Source organism: Hylobates moloch, unplaced genomic scaffold, assembly GCF_009828535.3.
Source record: "Hylobates moloch isolate HMO894 unplaced genomic scaffold, HMol_V3 SCAFFOLD_2, whole genome shotgun sequence".
NCBI classification, from domain to species: Eukaryota; Metazoa; Chordata; class Mammalia; order Primates; family Hylobatidae; genus Hylobates; species Hylobates moloch.
Genome location: NW_026652277.1, coordinates 67,684,774 through 67,707,956, shown reverse-complemented (window position 1 = coordinate 67,707,956; position 23,183 = coordinate 67,684,774). Strand labels below are relative to the sequence as shown.

At 40.8% G+C, this 23,183-nt stretch overlaps 2 protein-coding genes across 3 annotated transcripts in view; one reads left to right on the top strand and one right to left on the bottom strand.

Moving 5' to 3' along the window:
* Positions 1 to 23,183, bottom strand: part of PAICS (phosphoribosylaminoimidazole carboxylase and phosphoribosylaminoimidazolesuccinocarboxamide synthase) — a 49,190-nt gene that overhangs the window by 19,047 nt on the left and 6,960 nt on the right. Inside the window, exons 2-5 of one of the 2 annotated variants that reach the window (XM_032151499.2) lie at positions 20,594 to 21,028; positions 11,380 to 11,445; positions 8,849 to 8,976; positions 4,091 to 4,157 (exon numbers count right to left, since the gene is read on the bottom strand). In XM_032151499.2, coding sequence (XP_032007390.2) covers positions 4,091 to 4,157; positions 8,849 to 8,976; positions 11,380 to 11,445; positions 20,594 to 21,028 — 696 coding nt within the window. Of the gene's footprint in view, positions 1 to 4,090; positions 4,158 to 4,468; positions 4,549 to 8,848; positions 8,977 to 11,379; positions 11,446 to 20,593; positions 21,029 to 23,183 lie in introns of those variants that run through there. The other variant, XM_032151504.2, reaches the window with a different exon arrangement.
* PPAT (phosphoribosyl pyrophosphate amidotransferase) overlaps positions 4,829 to 23,183 on the top strand; it is a 42,384-nt gene continuing 24,029 nt past the window's right edge. Inside the window, exon 1 of the mRNA XM_032151516.2 lies at positions 4,829 to 5,094. Within this exon, the coding sequence (XP_032007407.1) occupies positions 4,967 to 5,094 (128 nt within the window). The 5' untranslated portion in view covers positions 4,829 to 4,966. The remainder of the gene's footprint in view (positions 5,095 to 23,183) is intronic.

Below are 23,183 nucleotides of genomic sequence, written 5' to 3'. Positions count from 1 at the left end.
AAGAATGGCAGGAGACAAGACTTAAGAGTTGGACAGGGGCCACATCACCAGCTAGTGAAGGTAACCATTAAACAAAGTAGTTGTAATTTAGTTAACAGTTGCCACTGTAGGGCACCTAATCTAGAGGATGAATCCCTACCCTCCCCAATGTAATGTCTAGACTCATTAACATGGTCTAAAAGTCCCTTTAAGATACAGCCCTGGCTTAGTGCTCCAAACTCTTATTTGTCTATTTCCTATCTAGAACTCCAACATCTTTAATTCTTATACAACCTTCCCCTAGCATCTGACAATCTCTTCTTTCCTAGGCCTGGAAAACTTCCCTTCCATTTTGCTACAGATCTTTCCTGTTTCACAAGCCATGCTGATTGAGTTTAGACTTTAACCCAAGAAGAGCTATAAGGCTTTTAAGTGCTAAAGCAAAACGGTATTTGGAAAGATCATTATGGCTTCTGTATGGAAAATGAAGGGAGGAAGGGGTGAGTGAACAAAAACTAGAGCTTGGAAGACCAGTTAGGATGCTGTTGCAGTAACTTGAACAAGAAACGTCTGGCCAGGTGCAGGGACTCACATCTGTAATCTCAGCACTTTAGGAAGCCGAGGAGGGCAGACTGCTTTAGCTCAGGAGTTCAAGACCAGCCTGGGCAACATGGCAAAACCCCATCTCTACCAAAAAAACGAAAATTAGCCCAGCATGGTGGTGCATGCCTGTAGTCTCAGCTACTTGGGGAGGTCGAGGCTGCAGTGGGCCAAGATTTGCACTATTTCACTCAAGCCTGGGTGATAGAGTGAGACCCTGTCTCAATAAAAAAAAGGAAAAGAAAAAGAAATGTCTTGGTCTAAGGAAAGAGTAGTGGGGAAAGATGCAAGATATTTAAGATAGTAGCTTTGAGAATTCATCATGGAGGATAAAAGAGAGGGAAGAGTAAAGAACAGTGGGCTGGGAACAGTGGCTCATGCCTGTAATCCCAGCACTTTGGGAGGCCGAGGCGGGCGGATCACTTGAGGTTAGGAGTTCAAGACCAGGCTGACCAACATGGTAAAACCCTGTCTCTACTAAAATTACAAAAATTAGCTGGATGTGTTGGTGCACACCTGTAATCCTTGCTACTCAGGAGGCTGAGGCAGGAAAATCACTTGAACCTGAAAGGCAGAGGTTGCAGTGAGCTGAGATGGTGCCACTGCACTCCAGCCTGGGCAAGAGAGGGAGACTCCGTCTCAAGAAAAAACAAAAGCAAAAAAAAACAGTGCCCAGATCAGATAAAGAAATTAACATTTATATATATTAATATGCAGTAAGCCCGGGCAAAGTTTGTATCTAATGCCCCTCCCCTTAATTTAGTTGAATCTGTATTACTTAGCCATTAAATAGGGAAGGAATTTCAATTAATGGGTAGAAACAACATAAGAAACAACCATACGTGACATACACTACAAGTGCCAAAATGGTTGCCATAAATTTATAGATGAATTCTGGAAAGATTGATGAGGACTGAAAATGATTCACGGAATTGAAATTGAAGAGTCTGGGAAAGCACAGAATTTACACAAAGGATAAGAAAATTCTAGGATTCTGCTGTCCAATAAGGCAGCCACTAGAAATGTGGCTATCACAAGTTGAAATGTCATTTGTTAAAATATATACTGCATTCAATATAAAAAATTGTAAAATATGTAAACAATTTTTCATCTTGACTCCATGTTGAAATGTATTTTGTGTATATAGGGTTAAATAAAATATATTAAAAAGGGCTCACGCCTGTAATCCCAGCACTTTGGGAGGCCGAGACAGGCAGATCACTTGAGGTCAGGAGTTTGAGACCAGCTTGGCCAACATGGCAAAACCCTGACTCTACTAAAAAATACAAAAAAAAATTAGCCGGGTGTGGTGGAGCGTGCCTGTAATCCCAGCTACTTGGGAGGCTGAGGCAGGAGATCACTTGAACCTGGGAAGTGGAGGGTGCAGTGAGCTGAGATCTTGCCACTGCACTCCAGCCTGGGCCACACAGAGCGAGACTCCATCTCAGAAACAAAGACAAGGCAAAACAAAAAAAAAACCTTTTATTATATATATATATATATAAACACATTGCACCAGTTTTTTTATTATTTTAGTTTTTAAAATGTGGCTCATAGAAGACAAATTTACATTATATTTCCATTAACCAGCAATGTTCTGGGAAAAACAATATAAATAAAATGTATATAATGAAAAACAAACTTTGGTGAATTAACCTGACTGGAACATAGCTAAGGATTCACAGGAGAGAAAAATCAAAGTTAGGGCTGAAGAGGTAGAAAGGATAGCAGTATTCAGGATTTGAATGAAAACGGATTTCAGACTGGACAGACTGGATTTAACATCTCTAGAGATGCCATTGAAACACTTTTGCCTTTTAGAGACCATAAAAGTGACATTTAAGAAAAATCAACCGGCCAACGGTGCACAAATGTAAAGAAGTGGAAGACCAAAGATTTTAGAGATTTGCCATTTTAGAGGTACAGGTACCATGATTGCAAGAAAAATTCTGGTCCTTGCCTTGATTCTAGGGAGTCGATATTCAATATCATCTGAATCTTTTTTGCTGAGTCTACAGCTTTTTGTTTTTTTGTTTTTTTTTTTGAGACAGTCTCTCTGTCGCCAGGCTGGAGTGCAGTGGTGCGATCCCGGCTCACTGCAACCTCTGACTCCCCGGTTCAAGTGATTCTCCTGCCTCAGGCTCCCGAGTAGCTAGGATTACAAGCATAAGCCACCACGTCCAGCAAATTTTTGCATTTTTAGTAGAGCCAGGGTTTCACCATGTTGGCCAGGATGATCTAGATCTCCTGACCTCGTGATCCGCCCTCCTCGGCCTCCCAAAGTGCTGGGGATTACAGGCGTGAGCCACAGCGCCCGGCCTGCGTCTACAGCTTTTTAAAATCTAAATTCAGTTACTTTCTATGTGGAAAAGAATGTACCCAGCAGCCACAAAAGCAATTTGGCTCACTATACATATAGCAACTGGGTGTGTGGAACAAACCAACGTTTGTTTTTTTCCAGCATAAATAGCAAGAACAATCTTTCCTGATAGTGCAACTTTTTTGCCTAAAGCTTTTGGAGTCCTTCAAAGCCATCATGGCATCAGAGACTACTGGAACACACACACACACACACACCCCATCATGGCATCAAAGACTACTTAAAAACACCCCTCCTCCCCAGCCATCATGGAATCTGACTACTTCAACACGCGCGCGCACACATACACACCCATGACATCAAAGACTACTTAAACACGCACACGCACGTACACACACCCCCCCAAGCTATCGTGGCATCAAAGACTACTTCAACACGCGTGCATGCACACACACACACACCATGGCATCAAAGACTACTTACACACACACACCCCGTAGACAGGTTTTTTTCTTTTTTTTTTTGAGACGGAGTCTCACTTTGTCGCCCAGGCTGGAGTGCAGTGGCGCGATCTCCGCTCACTGCAACCTCCGCCTCCGGGTTCAAGCGATTCTCCTACCTCAGCCTCCTGAGTAGCTGGGATTACAGGCGCGCGCCACCACGTCCGGCTGATTTTTTGTATTTTTAGTAAGAGACGGGGTTTCGCCATGTTGGCCAGGCTGGTCTCGTACTACTGACCTCAGGTGATCCGCCCGCCTTGGCCTCCCAAAGTGCTGGGATTACAGGCGTGAGCCACCAGGCCCGGTCTCTAGACAGGTTTTTCAAAAGTCTCAATTATTAACCTTCTTAGAAAGGTCATTAACCTAACGGGCAAAGCAAGACTCAGGTTTTGACGAATCAAGACTGCTTTGCTTGTATTCTGCAATAGCTATTGATTATAAATAATACTTCCAGGCACCTTTCCACCCCTTGGCCATTTCTCGTTCTCCTCTACTTTGCTCCTTCTCCCCATCCCGGAGGCAGTAAAGTTCGGGGAGGCCCGGGAGCGCCTGGGCCACGTGCGCGCCCGCGCGGCTGCCTAGAGGCGCGGCTGCAGGGAGGCCGGACAGAGTTTCGCGGCCCGCACGTGGCCGCGAGCTCACGGCCTGGGGGTCAGGGAGACCGCGAAGGGCCGGGATCCCTGTCACTCACCCTCTGCTGTCGCCATTATCCTGAGTGGGCTGAGGGCTGCGACCGCGCCGGGAAGCGAGGCAGAACTCTAGAAAAGAGGGGTGGTCAGAGAGCTTCGCGGGGCGGGGAAAGAGGCGCGGCCCACAGACACGCCCCCTGGCGGGGCCGCGCGACCCTGCGCCACTCTTTTCGAGCTCCGCTACGGCGGCGGAACCCGGAGGGGTATAGGCGGAGACTGAAACGTGAACCTCGGACGAAACAACGCCCCGCTGGCTTCCCGCCGCGCAGGCGCAGCGACGCGACCCCGCCTCCGGGCCGCCCCGCGGTGGCGCAGTGCCCCGACAGGCGAAAAGTGGCGCGCACTGGCGGCCCCTCCCCACTCTGCGGAAACTCGCATACCCCGGCCCTTTCTCGGCTGCGGGAGCGGCTCAGAGGTTGGAGCGTACCAAGTCTTGACGGCCTGGGGGAAGCATGCAGGGAAGGGCATATGAAGGCTAAATGCTCTGAAAGAGAAATAACGTTAAGTCCGTTACTTCCATTACGCTAGTGTTGGGTGCTGGAAAATAACGGAGATTTCCACGTGCAGCAAATACAGCTTTACAGGCAGCTCTTAGGGGAAGGCTAGCTCCACCCTACAGCATCCGTGACCCCGCCCCTCGGCTGCGGGACCGCCCCTCCGCCCTCGCTCGTTGGTGGGCTCGGAGGGGGCGGAGCAGGGCTGAGCTGGCCACGCCACCTAGGGACAGCGCGCGCCGCCGCAGTAGCTGGGGCCACCCTCGGGAAAGAAGCGCCTGTCGCGAGCGCGAGCTTCTGAGCTCGACGGGTCGAGCTGGCAGCTGGTTGGTGCTTACACCTTGGCCGCAGCGGCAGGTCCCTCCACGTGCTTTCGGCGGCGACATGGAGCTGGAGGAGTTGGGGATCCGAGAGGAATGTGGCGTGTTCGGTTGCATCGCCTCAGGAGAGTGGCCCACGCAGCTGGATGTGCCGCATGTGATCACTCTGGGACTCGTGGGGCTGCAGCACCGGTGAGCAACAGGGTGGGGGTGGCGGGGGCGTGCGTCTCCATCTCTCGGAACCGCTTCCCGCAGTCGGCGTTCTCATGAGCGCCCGAGGGCTGGGAGGACCGACCTCTCCGACCTGAACCGGTACCTGCCTGTGGCGTCGACCGGGTTGCCTGGGCGTGCACGAGGGGCACCTCGCTTCCATGAACTTTAGCCTGTCCTGCCCACCCTCCCAGCCACTTATGCCTTTTAGGGGCGCTCTCCCTCCCCGCCCCCCGGTCTGTGCACCCATCCAGAGGCTGGCCAGCTTGTAAAGCGCCGATTTGCTTGGTCTGGCTGGGTCAGGGCTCCTCGCCGACTGCATGCGGGTTCTAGTCTCCCCGAGCCTTGGCTGCTCCTGTAATAGGCTAGTGTGGCGTGGCGGCCAGTCCAGGTCCTTCAACACCTAAAGGTTTTCGCGCGGGGCCTCCAACCATCACAAGCTTTTGTTTGCAGGGGCAGAGCTATTGAGCAGATTATGGGTTTGAAAGTAGTTATCGCTATGGGAACTTGAGGATCCTGGACTTCAGACCCAGGGAAAGATGACTAGTTGATGTTGAGAATGACTACTAGTAGTAGATCTCATATAAATTAAGTGAAAATTAGCCAACCACAGAGAATAATGCATCTGGAAAAGATTCATTGGTACACGTCTTGCCTAATGAATGAAAACGTTGGTAATAATATGACAAAAATTAACTCCCTTCTTCAAAAGGGGGACAGGGGAGTAGTGTCTCTATGCAAAGATCCATACACTTGATTTTGAAAAATTGGGAGATCCCTTCGAGTTAAAAAAAAAAATTACTTTGCTTCGGTGATCTTTCCTTTTCTTACTACCTAACTGGAAGTTGATATAAATTATTACACTAGGATAAGAAAAACAAACCTGGGTTTGATATTCTTACCGAAAGTATTACAGTTTCCATAAGGCAATACAGTAGTAACAACTTAAACTACAGTTAAGGAACTTGGCAATAACACGTAACAGCAATATGGGTGCAACGTATAAATGCATTCCAAATGATTAGCTTTCCCTTCACCAAACTTAAATTAGAAGTACTTTTTGCTCTTTTCATTGTCCCAAATACTTGAATTTCAGTTTCACATTTTGTGTATTCCTTGTTTACTAAAGAGCTGAGAATGTGGGAAGCATCAAAAAGAATATTTTTAACTTGCGTAGCTCCAATCTTGGATAATTGTGGGTTGACCATAATAGATTTCTTGTTTTTTTAAAAAAAAATTATTGAGAAAATTAGTTATGTAATCCAAGGAGAAAGTAAACTCTTGATTATGTGGTAGTTGTGAGCAACATTAGTTTGTAATATTCTTAGAAGTTATGGCCAGGCGCGGTGGCTCACGCCTGTAATCCCAGCACTTTGGGAGGCCGAGGCGGGCGGATCACGAGGTCAAGAGATCGAGACCATCCTGGCCAACATGGTGAAACCTCATCTCTACTAAAAATACAAAAATTATCTGAGCGTGGTGATGCGCACCTGTAGTCCTAGCTACTCCGGAGGCTGAGGCAGGAGAATCGCTTGAACCCGGGAGGCTTAGGTTCCAGAGAGCAGAGATCACGCCACTGCACTCCAGCCTGGGCGACAGAGCAAGACTCCGTCTCAAAAAAAAAAAAAAAAAGTTGTTATTTTGGATACTCTTGTCATGGGGGTGGGAGAGAATCTAGAGGTCTTCAGGGTTGCCTGGTGGTCTGTGGAAAATATATATGAACTGTACTTCACTATATTTACTTTTTTTGCCAAAATTATTCAAGAAATTTTCATCCCCCTTTCTCCTTCCCTTTAAATGTGTGTCTGAAGGAAAAGGGGCTTTTTTTTTTTTAACTTACATATTAGCACTGGTTGGAGTTTTAGTACCCAATTTAGGAAAATACTTGGTATTCATGGTTATAGGTTTTTTTTTCTTTTTTTTTTTTAATGAATACGATTTGATTCCTGGTTACATGTATCTGTTTTCTATAGTTGCTTTTCTGTGAAAGAATTATAAGATTAAATAATACCAGATAAGGGCAATAATGTGATTATGTGGTTTTGAGGAACAAATGTGTTACTGAAAAACAATTTAAAATTTCTCTTGTGTAGGCATAGAATCATTAAGGTGCGCAGAGAGGGCTGGGTTCTCACCCATATTCAATTCAAAATTTTACATGAGCTAAAGTGCTCATCCTTTGGGAGGACTGATTCTGATTGGAAGAACAATGACACTCCCTTATGTCTTGGAAATACAATTATCTGCTGCTCTAAACTGATAGATAAGGGCCAGAATAAAACTAAGAACTTTTTTTTTTAGTTTAGTTTTATATACATATCTTGTACTCTGAGAAGTGATGGTCTGTTGCAGAAAGCTCTGTTTTCACTTTCTCACCCTCAGTCACTCACTGGTTAGTTTTAAAACAACTGCAAAAAGGTTTGTGTTTTTTTTCCTTTTTGATGAAGGAGTTTATTTCTTATACATTATCTTCTTGATTTTTTTTTGTTGTTGTTGTTGACACAGAGTCTCGCTGTCTCCCAGGCTGGAGTTCAGTGGTGCAATCTCTGCTCACCGCAAGCTCCGCCTCCCGGGTTCACGCCATTCTCCTGCCTTAGCCTCCTGAGTAGCTGGGACTACAGGCGCCCGCCACCATGCCCGGCTAATTTTTTGTATTTTTAGTAGAAACGGGGTTTCACCATGTTAGCCAGGATGGTCTCGATCTCCTGACCTTGTGATCTGCCCGCTTTGGCCTCCCTTTTTTTTTTTTTGAGACAGGGTCTCACTCTGTCACCTAGGCTGGAGTGCAGTGGTATGATCTGGGCTCATTGCAACCTCCATTTCCCAAGTTCAAGCGATTCTCATGCCTCAGCCTCCCGAGTAGCTGAGATTACAGGCATCCACCACCACACTCAGCTAATTTTTGTATTTTTAGCAGAGACAGGGTTTCACCATGTTGACCAGGCTGGTCTCGAACTCCTGGCCTCAAGTGATCCACCCGCCACGGTCTCCCAAAGTGCTGAGATTACAGGCGTGAGCCACCATGCCTGGACAACCTTATCTTTAAGAAGATGGAATCTAGAAGGTGAGATTTCTGTCACTTTTGCTTTGTATTTGGTTCAGTTTTTTGTCTTGGGTATAATCTAATCTGAAACATTTAGTCCTGGGGTTAACAGAATACCTGGAAGGTATATTAGCTATTTCGTATAAAAATAAATAGAGTATCAATTAGTTAAGCCAGTCATGCACTGGATATTTAACCCAGATGAGTTCATCCAGATGTACTCCCCGTTTTTAGTAGTTCTGGCTATCTTCAGATTTATTCCGTAGCTCTGCTTTCTGTAGGGGAATTTTCACATGTCCTCTTAGCTGTAAACTGTGCATGCATGTATGTGGGTATGTTCATGCCTGATTTATATAATCACCAAATACTGTTTTGGTCCTGAAAACATCATTTCAGTAGTTTGCAGAGTTCTGAACAAACCAGACACCCCTTCTTAGAATAAACATTTTCATCTTTAAAACACAGTCACATTTTATGGAGAATAGAATGGCCTGGACATATTTGAAGATTCCATAAAAGGAATTAGTAAATGTCTGTAGATTTATGCCATGAATCAGCTAGTTAGCCTTTCCTTGATTAGTTAGGAGATAACCATGCCCTTCCATTCAGTGAATTATCACTTCTCCTGGTTAGGAATTGAACCTTACAATGACAAACATTTTCATACTTCTTCTAAAAATTTGTAAGATTTACCTGATGAAGTTGGGTTTCCTGTCTGCAGAAACATTCTGTAGAATCTTTTGGTTCTGTTATTATGCTTTGAGGAAACTGATTTGTAATGATCTCAGGAGCACTTTTCTTAAGAGATTTAGACACTGGTTCTGCAAACAGAGTACAGAACATTACCACTAGAAAGGCACTTGTGAGAATGAGAGATGCACTAAGTCAAACTTATATGGATCTAGTTCCCAGTTAATCTTCATTTAGTTTTGTGGAGAACACAGGATTTGATTGTCAGAGAACTTACTTTGGGCTGCCAAATTAAGGCAGGGAATATCTTAATTTTGATTTTCATATTTGACTGAAAATGACCAAATATGTAACATTCCTATAGTGTTTAACTTTTATACTCCTTTAATCTATAACCTTTATCTAAGTCAAGTAAATTTTGGTTTGAGGGAGTGACTTATTTTAAGTGTCCTTGCAAATTGTTCCAGTCTTTGATTTTAGTTATTTTATAATTCAGTGATTCTTGCTTTAAAATAAGTGTTTTCATTTCTTCCATTTATAACTATTTTTTTAGAACTTAGCTTTTTGCATTAGTCTGAAGCAGAATTTACCTGCCCCCAAAAGTCTCCAAGTACCACTGCTTGGTCATTCTGGTCAATATTGGGAAGAGCTCCTTAACATACAAACTGAAATCTAGCCCCAGGTTTTCCAGTAACATCAGTTTAATCTTGGGCAAGTCTCCTAACTTCTGAGTCTGTTTCCTCATCTGTTGGCCCAGACTTATATATTGTAAGGTCTAATGCTCAAATTCAGTGGGTTCGGAATGATACTCTTGTGTGGTTAACCCTTAGCAGCTTAACCTGAAAGGAGAAACTGCTAAGGGTTAACTGCACAAGAGTTTTATCTGACTTGCATTTATATCTAGACGTGGAAAAATACACTTTTCAGTTCACTTGAGATAAAAGGTTATAAGGGGAAGAGGAATTCTTGCTATTTGCTAATACTTTATTCAAAATTTATTTGTTGAGCAGGAGCTCAACAAATAGGAATAATGTACATCTAAGTACATTACTAAGGCACTGTAGTAGACACTGGGAATACTTTACCATACAGGGCAGATGTGGTCCCTGCCCTGGCAGAGACCTTATTGGTTCAGGAGCATAGACTTCTCTATGCCTCAGTTTCCTCATCTGTAAATTGGGTATAATGATAGCACCTACCTTATAGGATTGTGATTGGGACTAAATATGTTAATATATGTAAAGTGCTTAGAACAGTGCTTGGATATATGCATGCTCTATGACCCTGCCTTCCACTTCTGGATAGTATATACTCAACAGAAATGCATACATATGTCCATTGAAAGACATGCAATTTTTCATAAAAGGCCTGATCTGGAAACAGCTGAAATGTCCAACGTGAAATAGATTTGAAAAAGTAATGGGATATACATTTATTTATTTATTAAATATTGAGATGAGGGGTTTCACTATGTTGCCCAGACTGGTCTTGAACTCCTGAGTTCAAGTGATCCTCCTGCCTTGGCCTCCCAGAGTGCTGGAATTATAGACCTGAGCCACGGCACCTGGCTGGGATGTATATTTTTACAATGGACTATTCTACAGCAATAAAAAATAACAGACTACTGTTGTGAGTAAAGTCATGGGTGAATCTCATAAACAATGTTGAATGAAAGAAAAGTACATAGAGTATGAATCCCAAACTAATCTATGGTGATAGAAGTGAGAATAGTGATAATGTTTATGGGGGCTGGAGGATGATTAATGACTGGGAGGCTTTCAGGGTGCTAGTAAGTTTTATGTCCTGAATGGTGGGTTTGGCATGTCTACTTTGTAAAATTTTGTTTTCAATTTTTTGTGTTAACTAAAAAACAATCTCATAAATTATAAATCTGTAAGACATTAAAGCTGGATTATTTTAGAGATCCAGAGAGATGCAGTGATTTGCTCTGTGTTGAGGAATTAGGGTCAAAGAGAGACTGGAACTCAGGTTTTCTTATTAGTCTCGTGTGCATTTTCTTTCTTCTACATGCTATATTGCATTATATTATCTTTTCTGAGGTCTGTGATGGGTCATTTTGGAATTACAACTGGCATTATTAGGTTGGCTTCTGAGTTTGACTTTCAGACTTATTAAAATGTTATATTGATTATTGACTACCTTTGAAGAACTGTGGATTTTTTTCTTTTTACATCTGATAACAATAATTGCAACAATCACTGTAAAGTACAATTTAAAGGACCATGATAACCAAATAGTTACCTAACTCCAGGCAAGTTTTCATTTACTTTCAGTGTTACTCTCACTCTTTTTTCTTTCTTCTTCTTTTAAAACATAAAATCTAGCTCCTGAAGTTACTTTCACTCAATGAGCTATGAAAGAAATTATTTCTCAGCATTCTCTGCTCTAATACAGTTCATAAACAATATATTTAGTCTAATTTATCAAGGACAGGAATAAATATCTCTGTTATCAGGAAAAAGCAACAAGTTTTTTCACTGTGTGGAAGAACTTGGCATTTCTCTGGCTCTTACCATCTTCATGTGCTTTTCTCTTGAAGCTCAAAGTTCCTTGGCTTTTGTTGTGACCTTCAAATAATTCTTAAATAAAAACACAGGAAAAGAATCCTTATATGACATCATTTGAAACACATTAGTTTTCAAGCATTCAAGTATACTAAAATAAGAAAACTTAAGCAGGTGGACAAATAAAGAATGAGTTAAGAATTAGGAATATTTTGGTACAAGGTTTAGAAAAAAGTTGAAACTCTTGGCTTAAATTAGGTACCTATTTTTAATGATTTTTAAGGGTCATTTGAGCATACGATAGTGTTAGGATTTCATTTTTAAAGAGTTTTTCTCTTGCTAAATGAAAATGCAAAGAGGAATGTCTAGAATTTTTTTTGTTAATGTCAATTCCAAAGTTACCATGTTTCCATTCGGCAGTTCTGAGAGTTGGTTTTCTTAGGATGCAGTCAACTTCTTCATAAAATCTCATTTTTCTTGGACAGTTGCCATTTTTTCTTTGTAAAATGCTATATTCATATTTAAAATTTTTATATTTCATATGACATTGTTTCCAGTCTCTGTCTATCCCAAACTGCATTAATCTTCTGGCAATTTCCTCAAATATTTTCTTGTTTCTTGTGGCCCCTTCAAGCATTCGTTTAATTTTTTCATCAGACCATATTTGTATCAGTGCTCTGACCTCACTGTCACACCAGTGTTTTCCAGCCTCTGTGCACTCACTGTGATAATCTGTAAATGACTTTTAGCATCTTCTAAAGGACTACCTACAAATCAACATGATTTATAATTATTCAAACATAGATAAATCTTGTATTTGATTATCATTCACTTAAAGCAACTGTGATGGCATAAAGCACCGATAATACAATAGTAACTTCAATATGAGTCAAAAGAAATTTTGTGTCCGTATTCAAACAGTATATTCTAAAAATTATAAGACAGACTGTTCTCCATTATTAGTGAGAATAATTTAGCTGCTTTTCTTCATAGGTGATCTTCACTGGATATTTATGAATATGGAAAGTCCCAATGTTTACTTAATTTCTTTTAGAGAGAAGTGGACATAGACATTTTCCTTCTTTATCTACTGTATTCTCTACCAACTCAGGTATAAGGAAGCATTTTAGGTAATACACAATAGAGATCTTCTCTATTAGACTTCATATATCAAAATGACATTTAAAATTTACCAATTTAGACCCTGCAGTGGACCCAGTGTTATTTTGGGGTGATGATGTGCAGCAGGGGGTGACGGGGAAGGCGTACTCCACAATGCTTTCCAACAGTGAGTTCCTCTCATCTTAAATTCTCCTAGGTTTTAATTCTGAATAATTTTTCAGCCTTATGAATTTTTTTTTTTTTTTTTTTAAGAGACAGGGTCTCACTATGTTCCCGAGGCTGGCGTGGACCTCCTGAGCTCAAGTGATCCTCCTGCCTCAGCCTCCTGAGTAGCTGGCACTACAGGTGCCTACCACCATGCCTAGTGCCTCATGGAAATTTGAAAATGTGTTTAAATCACTCTTGTTGGATATAATTTTTAAAAGATGGTGATAGAAATGTAAAATGATGAAGTCATGGTGGAAAACAGGTAGTTCCTCAGAAACTTTCAGCATATGCCATATGACCAAGCAATTCCACTCCTACATATAAACCCAGAAGAATTGAAAACGTGTTCACATAAAAACATGTACCTGCTGTGGAAAAACAGTACGGCAGGTCCTAAAAAAATTAAACACAAATTACCATATGATCAGCAATTTCACTTCTGGGTATATACCCAAAAGAATTGAAAGCAGGGACTCAAGCAGATGTTTATACGTCCACATTCATAGCAGAGTTATTGATAATAGCCAAAAGGCAGAAACAACCCAGATGACGATCGATGGATGAATAAACAAAATGGTGTATCCATACAATGGAATATTAAAATGAAGGAAATTCTGATAAATGCTACAACATGGAGGAGCCCTACAGATATTATAAGTGAAATAAGCCAGGCACAAATGGACGAATATTGTATAATTCCACTTATATGAGGTACCTAGAATAGTCAAATTCACAAAGATGGAAAGGAGAATAGTGGTCACCACAGGCTAAGGAGAGTTGGGATGGAGGAGTTATTGTTTAACGGCTACAGAAGTTTCAGTTTGGAATGATGAAAAAGCTCTGGAGATGGAGAGTGGTGATGTTTGCACAACAATGTGAATGTACTTATGGGTATAATGGTAAATTTTATGTATATTTTACCAAAGTGGGAAAAAAATTGTAGCAGAATGTTCATAGCAACAGTATTCATAGGAGCCAGAAAATGGCAATGACCCAAATATCTGTCAAATGATGAATGGGAAAACACAATATGGTATATCCATAAATTGGAATATTATTCAGTCATAAAAAGGAATGAAATACTGATATATGCTACAACGTGGATGAACCATGAAACAAAAGAAGCCAGACACAAAAATGTATATTGGAAGGTACCACTTATGTCCAGAATAGGCAAATCCATAGAAACAGAAAGTTGGTTAGTGGTTGCCAGGGGTTACGGAGGTGTGGTCAAGCAGTTAAACTACTCATGGATATGGGGTTTCTTTCTTTTTTCTTTTTTTTTTTTTTGAGACAGAGTCTTGCTCAGTCGCCCAGGCTGGAGTGCAGTGGCGTGACCACAGCTCACTGCAACCTCCGCCTCCCGGGTTCAAGTGATTCTCCTGCCTCAGCCTCCCAAGTAGCTGAGACCACAGGTGCGCGCCACCACGCCCAACTAATTTTTGTATTTTTAGTAGAGATGGGGTTTCACCATGTTGGCCAGGATGGTCTTGATGTATTGACCTCGTGTTCTGCCTGCCTTGGCCTCCCAAAGTGTTGGAATTACAGGCGTGAGCCACCATGCCTGGCGGGTATGGGGTTTCTTTGTGGAGTGATCAAAATGTTCTAAAATGGGATACTGGTGATTATTGTATAACTGTGGATATACTAAAAACCACAGTTATATGCTTTAATTGAGTGAATTTGATTGTATGTAAATTACATCTCAAAAAAGAAAAGTTGCTGAGGTTTGAGAATAGAAAAGTAAAGACAAGTCAAGTGTAGAGGTTAATGCAGTGATGTCTGTGGGAAGTTATAAAGGAACTAAGGAAACATGAACTGCATTGTACCGAGCTTCCAAATCTTCCTCTAAGCCAGAGTTTTTATGATGTGATTGATTAAGTCATTGGCTACAAGATGGAACTCAACCTTCAGCCCCACTCTCCTCCCTGGAGGTCACACTGGCACAAAGCTCCAACCCTCATCACATGTCGGTCTTTTTTGGTGACTACCCCCTATCCTGAAGCTATCTGGGAACCCACCTAGAGTAGCCTCATTAACATAACAAAGATGCCTCTGTCTCTGGAAGTTCCACAGGTTGTTGATGCTTTGTGCCAGGAACAGGAGACTAAAACTAGATATATTCTTTATTATGCCACAGCTTCTTAAAAGTTTATTAAAATATTACCAACAGTACAAATTAGAAAAATCATGCCTTCATAATAAACAAGTTGCCTGTATTTAAGATTAGTAGCATACCTATGTCTGAGCTTTCTTTTTTCACATTTATAAGTCTTGGGTTTTCTGAAGTTTTAGTAATCAGGTCTTCTCTATCTGGATGTACTATTGGATTAAAATGAAAAGTTCTCAGTATTGTGTCTCATATGACTAAAGTGCATTAATTTATGTAATAATTTTACTGCTAAGATTATACAAATTATAATGCATGTAAATATACAAAAGTGTTTAAATATTCTAGATTTAAGGAAAATTACTTCCAATTTCTTTCTTTTGGAAGAGATAAATGAATTAGAAGAAAACATAATTCTTAGCGTACCCTTTGAGATGGTAACAGTAGATTCCTTAATGCCCCCTGCTGGCCATCTCATTGTCAATTTTTTGAATTTTGGAATACGTTTTGCTACAACCAAAAGAAAAACGGGCATTTCTAGGGTTATTCTTAGATGAACATTGAAGTAGTTCACTTGTGATTTTTAGGCTGAAGATCAGCGTGACCTCCTCTAATAGGATATATTTTACTACCATGGAACTTCTATGCTTATTTAAGTGTGCTTGACTCCACCCCCTGACCTAAATAGGTTTAACTGTGACTGTCCTGTACGAGAAAGCAGTGGCTTGCGGGAATACATAGATAACAAGGCATTCCAGCTCATATAAATGGCAGCTGATATTGGAGCGGAATTAAGTCAGTGTTGTGTCTCCTACTCAGGAGACAGGTAGGTGATAAGATTGTCAAACACAAATTTTCTCTTTTGGCAGAGTCCTTTCTCCTTCGATAACTTCTTGATTCCTTTTATCCTCTCTCGCTTATGCTTCAGACCAGGGAGAAAAATAAAATATGTTTTAGATCCAAAGATCTAGTTTATTCAATTTTCGTGGGCCACTTATTTTTACTTAACATAATAGGAATAGCCTGAGCAGTCTATGATTCTTCTTCGTGATTAATTTCCTTCATATTCCATTAGTCATTAATTTTTAAGTGATAATCTATCGGCATTCGCGAATTTTTCTTCCCTGAATGGAATCAAATTGAAACTTCTGTGTGAATCAGTCCTCTGCTGGTCTGAGCATGATAACCTAGCTATGGTTTCCAGTGCTGGCTATGCTTGAGAATCGTCTAAAAATACGGGTGCCTGAACTGACTCTAACCTACTAGATCAAAATCTTCAGAAGTTCCAAATTGGGAACTGATCTAGATACTCAGAATCCAAGGGGTCTGCAGCTCTAGCTGGATTTTCATTTGAAGTAAAGAAAAGCTTATGGCTTATAGCATACATTTAAGATAGGAAAGAGAATACTTTTGGGGGACCGGTTTTTTGGCCAGATATCAAAGTTAACAATATGGGGCTATTATTAATAATAGCAACTCCAATTTCAAAAATTCACCGGTGAAATATAAAAAATAAAAATGAAGTGACCTTTGTTTTTACATGTAAATACCCATCACTTTGTTGTTGTTTTAAAGAAAGAATATTTCATGTGAATTTTTTTCCCTGAAGATAAATAATCCATATTTTTATACCTCAATACTACATTCTATTACATTCTTCCTAAGAGCGGAGTGGCAATTTGTGAATCAATAGGTATATATTGCAGGTGTACCTAAAATCCTTGCCTGTTTAAGTTTTTTTCTTACGTATTTAGCTGCTGAGATCCTTGTGGGTTTATATCTTTGCTTTGTATTTTCATGTGACAGTTTAAAATAATATAATTTCTAGGATGACTATGCATTTGTCCTGTTTCACATTTTCTAAATATATTCCAAATATTTCATATTTGGCATGCAAACATGCCAAACAAACAAAAAAAACCTTGTACTTTTGACTTAATCTTTTCCTTCTACATGTAAAAAATTATCTTGAGGTTGTACTTAAGTAAGTTTTTCAGAGGACTAACAAGCTAAAATCTTCTGAATACTAAAGCTCTTAACTTTTTAGATGGAAATCTTTTTTCCTTATTAAACAATGCAGTAATCTGATTTTCTTATTTTTTAAAATTTTATTTTTTATTTTTAGAGATGGGTTCTTGCTGTGTTGCCCAGGCTGGATTCAAACTCCTGGGCTTAAGTGATGCTTCAATCTTAGCATCCCAAGAAGCTGGGATTATAGGCATGTGCTACTGCACCTGGCATAATTTGATTTTTAACTCTTCATGACAAAGGCCATTGCTGTGATGCCTATGGAAACCTAAGAATCTGTCCTATCTGATAAACCAGAGAAATAAGTTTGCCAGGAGTATAGGAAATTTGATTAACTAGTTTGTTAAATTAACATTGAGCTTTACACTTTGTAAAGTTATATGAAGCTTTGGACTGAAAGACTAGGTACAAGGTCTTTTTAACAGATAGGCTTCAGCTTGGGGGCTTGGTGATCTTCTCCTCCCCAGTTTTGATTTGTGTAGAAGAGGCAAACTATCAGGTAGCAAGCACAAAATCTCACCTCCAAACCCTTAGTGCCCTATACCAGAGGGTAATGATTCTCAAACGTGCTTGCATCATTATCACCTGGAAGACTTGTTAAAACAGATTGCTAGGCCTCAACACCAGAGTTTCTGATTCTGGATGGGGCCCAAGAATTTGCATTTTGAGTAAGTTCTCAGTTAATGCTGATGCTGCTACACTTGGAGAAAAACAGCGATGGGGAACATTGCTTCCATTAATTATTTCCACCTTCCATTTATGTATTTTGAGTTATGATCTAACAGTACTTCATATAATGTTATAATTTCTTAGGTATGGTAGCATCTATTAATATATAGATATAAAATCTAAAACCCATTATGAGGGCACCACTCTCATGACCTCATCTAAAGCTAGTTATCATTCAAAGGCCCTGTCTCCAAATACATCACATTGGGGGTTAAGGCTTCAATATATGAATATTGGTGGGAGGAACACAGTTCAGGCCATAGCAGTGTCTTATAATAGCATTTTATGTATATGCTTTGTCACACACACACACACACACACACACACACACAACCAGAATATTCTTTTACGTGTGTCAAGACCTTGTTTTATATCTGTATCTCCTGTGTCTTCTGACTTAATACTCACTGAATCATCTTCAGCTGCATCTCCAGCAATGACTGTATGAACATAAGGGGATATATACTGGCTTTTTAAATTTGCTTCAGGATCATGTTTTATTTATTTAGATTATTTATTTGTTTTTGAGGCACAGTCTCTCTCTGTTGCCCAGGCTGTAGTTCGGTGGTACGATTTCGGCTTACTGCAACCTCTGCCTCCCAGGTTCCAAGGATTCTCATTCCTCAGCCTCCCGAGTAGCTGGGATTACAGGCATGTGCCACCAAGCTTAGCTAATTTTTTGTGTATTTTTTAGTAGAGATGGGGTTTCGCCATGTTGGCCAGGCTGGTCTCAAACTCCTGCCTGAAGTGATCCACCCACCTTGGCTTTCCAAAGTGCTGGGATTAGAGGCATGAGCCACAACGCCTGGCCCAGAATTGTGTTTTAAACTCTAATGTAGTATTTTCCTTTTTAAAGGGACTCTAATATTAAATATGATTAGTTAGACTCCCTACCCTTAAGCATCTTTTTGTCACTATAGATATTGGGTATGTATCTGAGTCTCTAAGTCTTCTGACGTAACTAATGGCATCATCTTTAGCTGCATCTCCAGCAATGACTGTATGAAGATATCATGCCACTGCTGTTGGGCTGCTTTATCTGTAGTCGTCTAACTGGGGGAGATGTATGGTTCTCTAGCATACCAGTTTCTTTCTTGTCCACCAGGGAAATATTTTGAGATTTCTCACTGGCATTTCCAGTCTTAACTGTCTGTGGTTCCCCTCTCTTCCCTCGACACAGACTCTCTGAGAATTGGGACTCATCATTTAAGCCAGATAATAAAATCTGGAGACACTGTGGTTAGTAGAGGTCTTTAAGACCATCTTGTCCACACCCCCCAATTTTGGAGTTAGGTCTAGAGCAGTGGTCTCCAACTTTTTGGCACCAGGGACTGGTTTCATGGAAGACAATTTTTCCATGGACCAGGGGGTGAGGGGGCCATGGTTTTAGGAGGATTCAAGTGCATTACATTTATTGTGCACTTTATTTCTATTATTATTATGTTGTAATATATAATGAAATAAACAACTCACCATAACCTAGAATCAGTGGGAGCCCTGAGCTTGTTTTCCTGCAGCTAAATGGCCCCATCTGGGAGTGATGGGAGACAATGACAGATCATCAGACATTAGATTCTCATACGGAGCACACAACCTAGATCCCTTGCCTGCACAGTTCACAACAGTCTTCGTGCTCCAGTGTTCTAATCTAATGTTGCCATTGATCTGACAGGAGTCGCGGAGGTCAGGTCATAATGTGCATGATGGGGAGTGTCTGTAAATACAGATGAACTTGGCTCGCCCACCACTCACCTCCTGCTGTGCAACCCAGTTCGTAACAGGCCACGGACCAGTAAGGGTCCAGGTGTTGGGGACCCCTGGTCTAGAGGAGACACTTGGTTACTTCAAGGTTCTACAGAGCCTTAGAACTTTGATTTCCTGAATCCTGGTCTAGAACTCATTCAGTTTATTTCATGCTATCATGTCTTTGTGTGTGTGTACTATATCTCAATCCTTTGGTTTAAATATACTTTAAAGACATTTATGATAGGTCTCAGAGAAATGTACTACTTCGAAGAAAGTCTCGTGTATTTTATATTTTTCTAAGTTCTTCAATGCCCTTTTTCTATTCTACTCAATTTTACCACAATTAGTATGAAAATTTACTTTAACTTCTGCCATCTGGGGTTGCATATTTGCTTTATTAAAATTGATCTATTTTAAACTTTATTCTGGGAATCCAGTTTTATTTCCTCCTTTTTGTATAACTGTACTGTTTCTATTCTGGGGAAGATCAAATGTATACTAAATCTGTTTCATAATAAATTCAACTAGCTTGTCAAATAGCATGTAATGAAACCTATTTAACTTACATATATAATATTCCTCTTATGGTACTGAACATTCTCAATACAGGTTGAGCATCCGTAATATGAAATCTGAAATGCTACAAAATCTGAAACTTTTTAAGCACCAACATGATGCTACATGTGGAAAATCACACACTTGACCTCATGTGATGGGTATAGTCAAAACTTTGTTTCATGCACAAAATTATTAAGAATATTGCAGGCTGGGCGTGGTGGCTCACGCTTGTAATCCCAGCACTTTGGGAGGCCAAGGCGGGCGGATCACGAGGTCAGGAGATCGAGACCACAGTGAAACCCCATCTCTACTAAAAATACAAAAAAATTAGCCGGGCGTGGTGGCGGGCGCCTGTAGTCCCAGCTACTCGGAGAGGCTGAGGCAGGAGAATGGCATGAACCCGGGAGGCGGAGCTTGCAGTGAGCCGAGATTGCGCCACTGCACTCCAGCCTGGGTGACAGAGCGAGACTCCGTCTCAAAAAAAAAAAAAAAAAGAATATTGCATAAAATTAGCTTTAAGCTGTATATATGAAACACACATGAATTTCATGTTTGGACTTGGCTCCCCTTTCTAAGATACCTCACTATGTATATGCAAGTACTCTAAAATCTGAAATAATATCTAAATCTAAAACACTTCTGATCCCAGGCATTTTGGAAAAGGGATCCTTGAACCCGTATGATGTAACATGATGTTAAGATGATTTTTCTTCACCTTCCTACCTGTCTGGTCCTCTCCCATTTTTACGTTGGCACATTCTGTGACATGTTCTCCATCTTGGGATTCCTGGTCTCGTGATTTTTCTGTTTTATTGGGTCCCAGAATAGCATCCAACTCAGTAAAAAATTTCATACTCTTAGTCATGCCTAGATCTTGAGCTGTTCTTATGATCTTGTATTCATGTTTTAGGTTTTTGTACTTTGTTCTGCACTGTTTCCAGTCTCTGTCTATTCCAAATTTCTGAAGCTTGGCCGCAATTTGTTGAAATATCCTCTTATTTCTCACTGTTCCCTCTAGTTGTCGTTGTGTGCTTTTATCAGACCAGATGTCTATTAGAGCCCTGACTTCTGGCACAGTCCAGTGCTTTCCTCCTTCATTTGCTACAGTTGGGATAAAAGTTGTATTATTAGAGGGTTCCAGTACTGACGTAGAGATACCTGCATTAGGTAGAGAGGTAAAAGATATATGCATTATACACATCAGACAAGGTAAAGAATTGGATGCAACATTATTAAAGAAAGCAATTTCCTCCATAGGAGATGGAGTAACAAATCATAGCTTAGCTTTTCTCTTAAACAGTGGGGAAACAAAATACAGAACCTAAATCTGTCCATTATTATGCCGGTTACTGGCTTTAATAAAGTTGTGTTTTTTTAGTCACATTTTGATCATCTTTCCTGTATACCATTTTTTTTCTTTTCCATACCACTCCTTTAGTATGTAGGGTGTATATCAGTGTATAGTGGAAGTTCAATATATAAATGTGTCGCATTTACTATAGAAAACAGTAATTACTTAAGAAAACGGCTCATTGTAGATAATTTGTTTTGTGATAGGATAGGTACAAACAATTTAACTCCTTTCTTTTTTGTTTATCTTACGATTTCCTTTAGCTATATATCAGTCTACTGGGAAGCATTTAAAAACCGCCACTCTGGTACCTGCCTCATCCCTCACCCCCAGATTGTGAATCTAATGTGTAGTCAGGGTTGAGAACTGAGGCTACTCATGAGCTGAGGGCTTGGAAGAGTCACACAGAACAATCAGTGCTTACACCTTGAGAAAATTACAGAAAGACTAAAGCCATTATAAATGAAGTATTTTCTTTTAATGGTAGGGAAATGTGTCAGAAATTTCATAATGCCTTGTTCCTAGGCAGTGTGTCTCCACTTAGTTATAAATCCTTTAACATGCCATGGTGCGTATTAGGTCTCTAGAACAGTTTTATACTTCATTTACATTACTGACAGTACTTGACTTTATATTGGTTATTTTGACAACCATATTATCTTGTGTTTTTCTCAGATTTCATTTTCATAAAAGTAGGTTAATTTTTTGAATTATAAACTTACAAGCACATTAACTTTGGTTTTTGTGTTTTTTTTGAGACAGGGTTTCAAATTGGATGTAATATTATTAAAGAAAGGAATTTTTGGCTGGGCATGGTGGCTCAGGCCTGTAATCCCAGCACTTTGGGGTGCCAAGGCAGGTGGATTGCCTGAGCTCAGGAGTTGGAGACCAGCCTGGGCAACAGGGCAAAACCTGTATCTACAAAAAAATGCAAAAATTAGCCAGGCTTGTTGGCATGTGCCTGTGGTCTCAGGTATTCGGGAGGCTGAGGTGGGAGGATTGCTTGAGTCCGGGAGGTGGAGGTTGCAATGGGCCGAGAATACACTACTGCACTCCAGCCTGGGCGGAAGAGTGAGACCCTGTCTCAAAATAAGATAAAATAAAATAAATTTTTTAAAAAAGAAAGTAATTTTCTTTCACCAAGGCTAGAGTGTAGTGGAGAGATCACCACTCATTGCAGCCTGAACCTCCCAGGTTCAAGCGAGCCTCCAGAGTAGCTGGGACCACAGGCACATGCTACCATGCATGACATTAACATTTTGTTTGCATTAAAAATAATCTTCAGCCAGGCATGGTGGCTCACGCCTGTAATCCCGGTACTTTGGGTGGCCAAGGCAGGTGGATCATGAGGTCAGGAGATCAAGACCATCCTGGCCAATGTGGTGAAACCATGTCTTTACTGAAAATACAAAAATTAGCTAGGTGTGGTGGTGCACACCTGTAATCCCAGCTACTCAGGAGGCTGAGGCAGGAGAATTGCTTGAACCTGGGAGGCGGAATTGCAGTGAGCCAAGATCGCACCACTGCACTCTAGCTTGGTGACAGAGCGAGACTCTGTCTCAAAAAAAAAAAACAAAAAAACAAATCTTCAAATTATACTGAAGATTAATCATAATTTATTTTGTTTCTTTCTTTTCGTAGACGCTGTTGCACAGGCTGGAGTGTATGTAGTAGCACAGTCATGGCTCACTGCAGCCTTGAACCCCTGGGCTCAAGTGAGCCTCCCCGCCTCAGCCTCACAAGTAGCTGGGACTACAGGCATGAGCCACTGACTGCACCTGGACTATTTTTAATAATTTTTTTTAGGCATGGAGTCTCGCTATGTTGCCCAGGCTAGTCTCGAACTCCTGGTGTCAAGTGATCCTGCACCTTGGCCTCCCAAAATACTGGGGTTATAGGTGTGAGTCACTGTGCCTGGCCATAATTTAAAATTAAATATTACAATTAATGGTTCAGTAATAC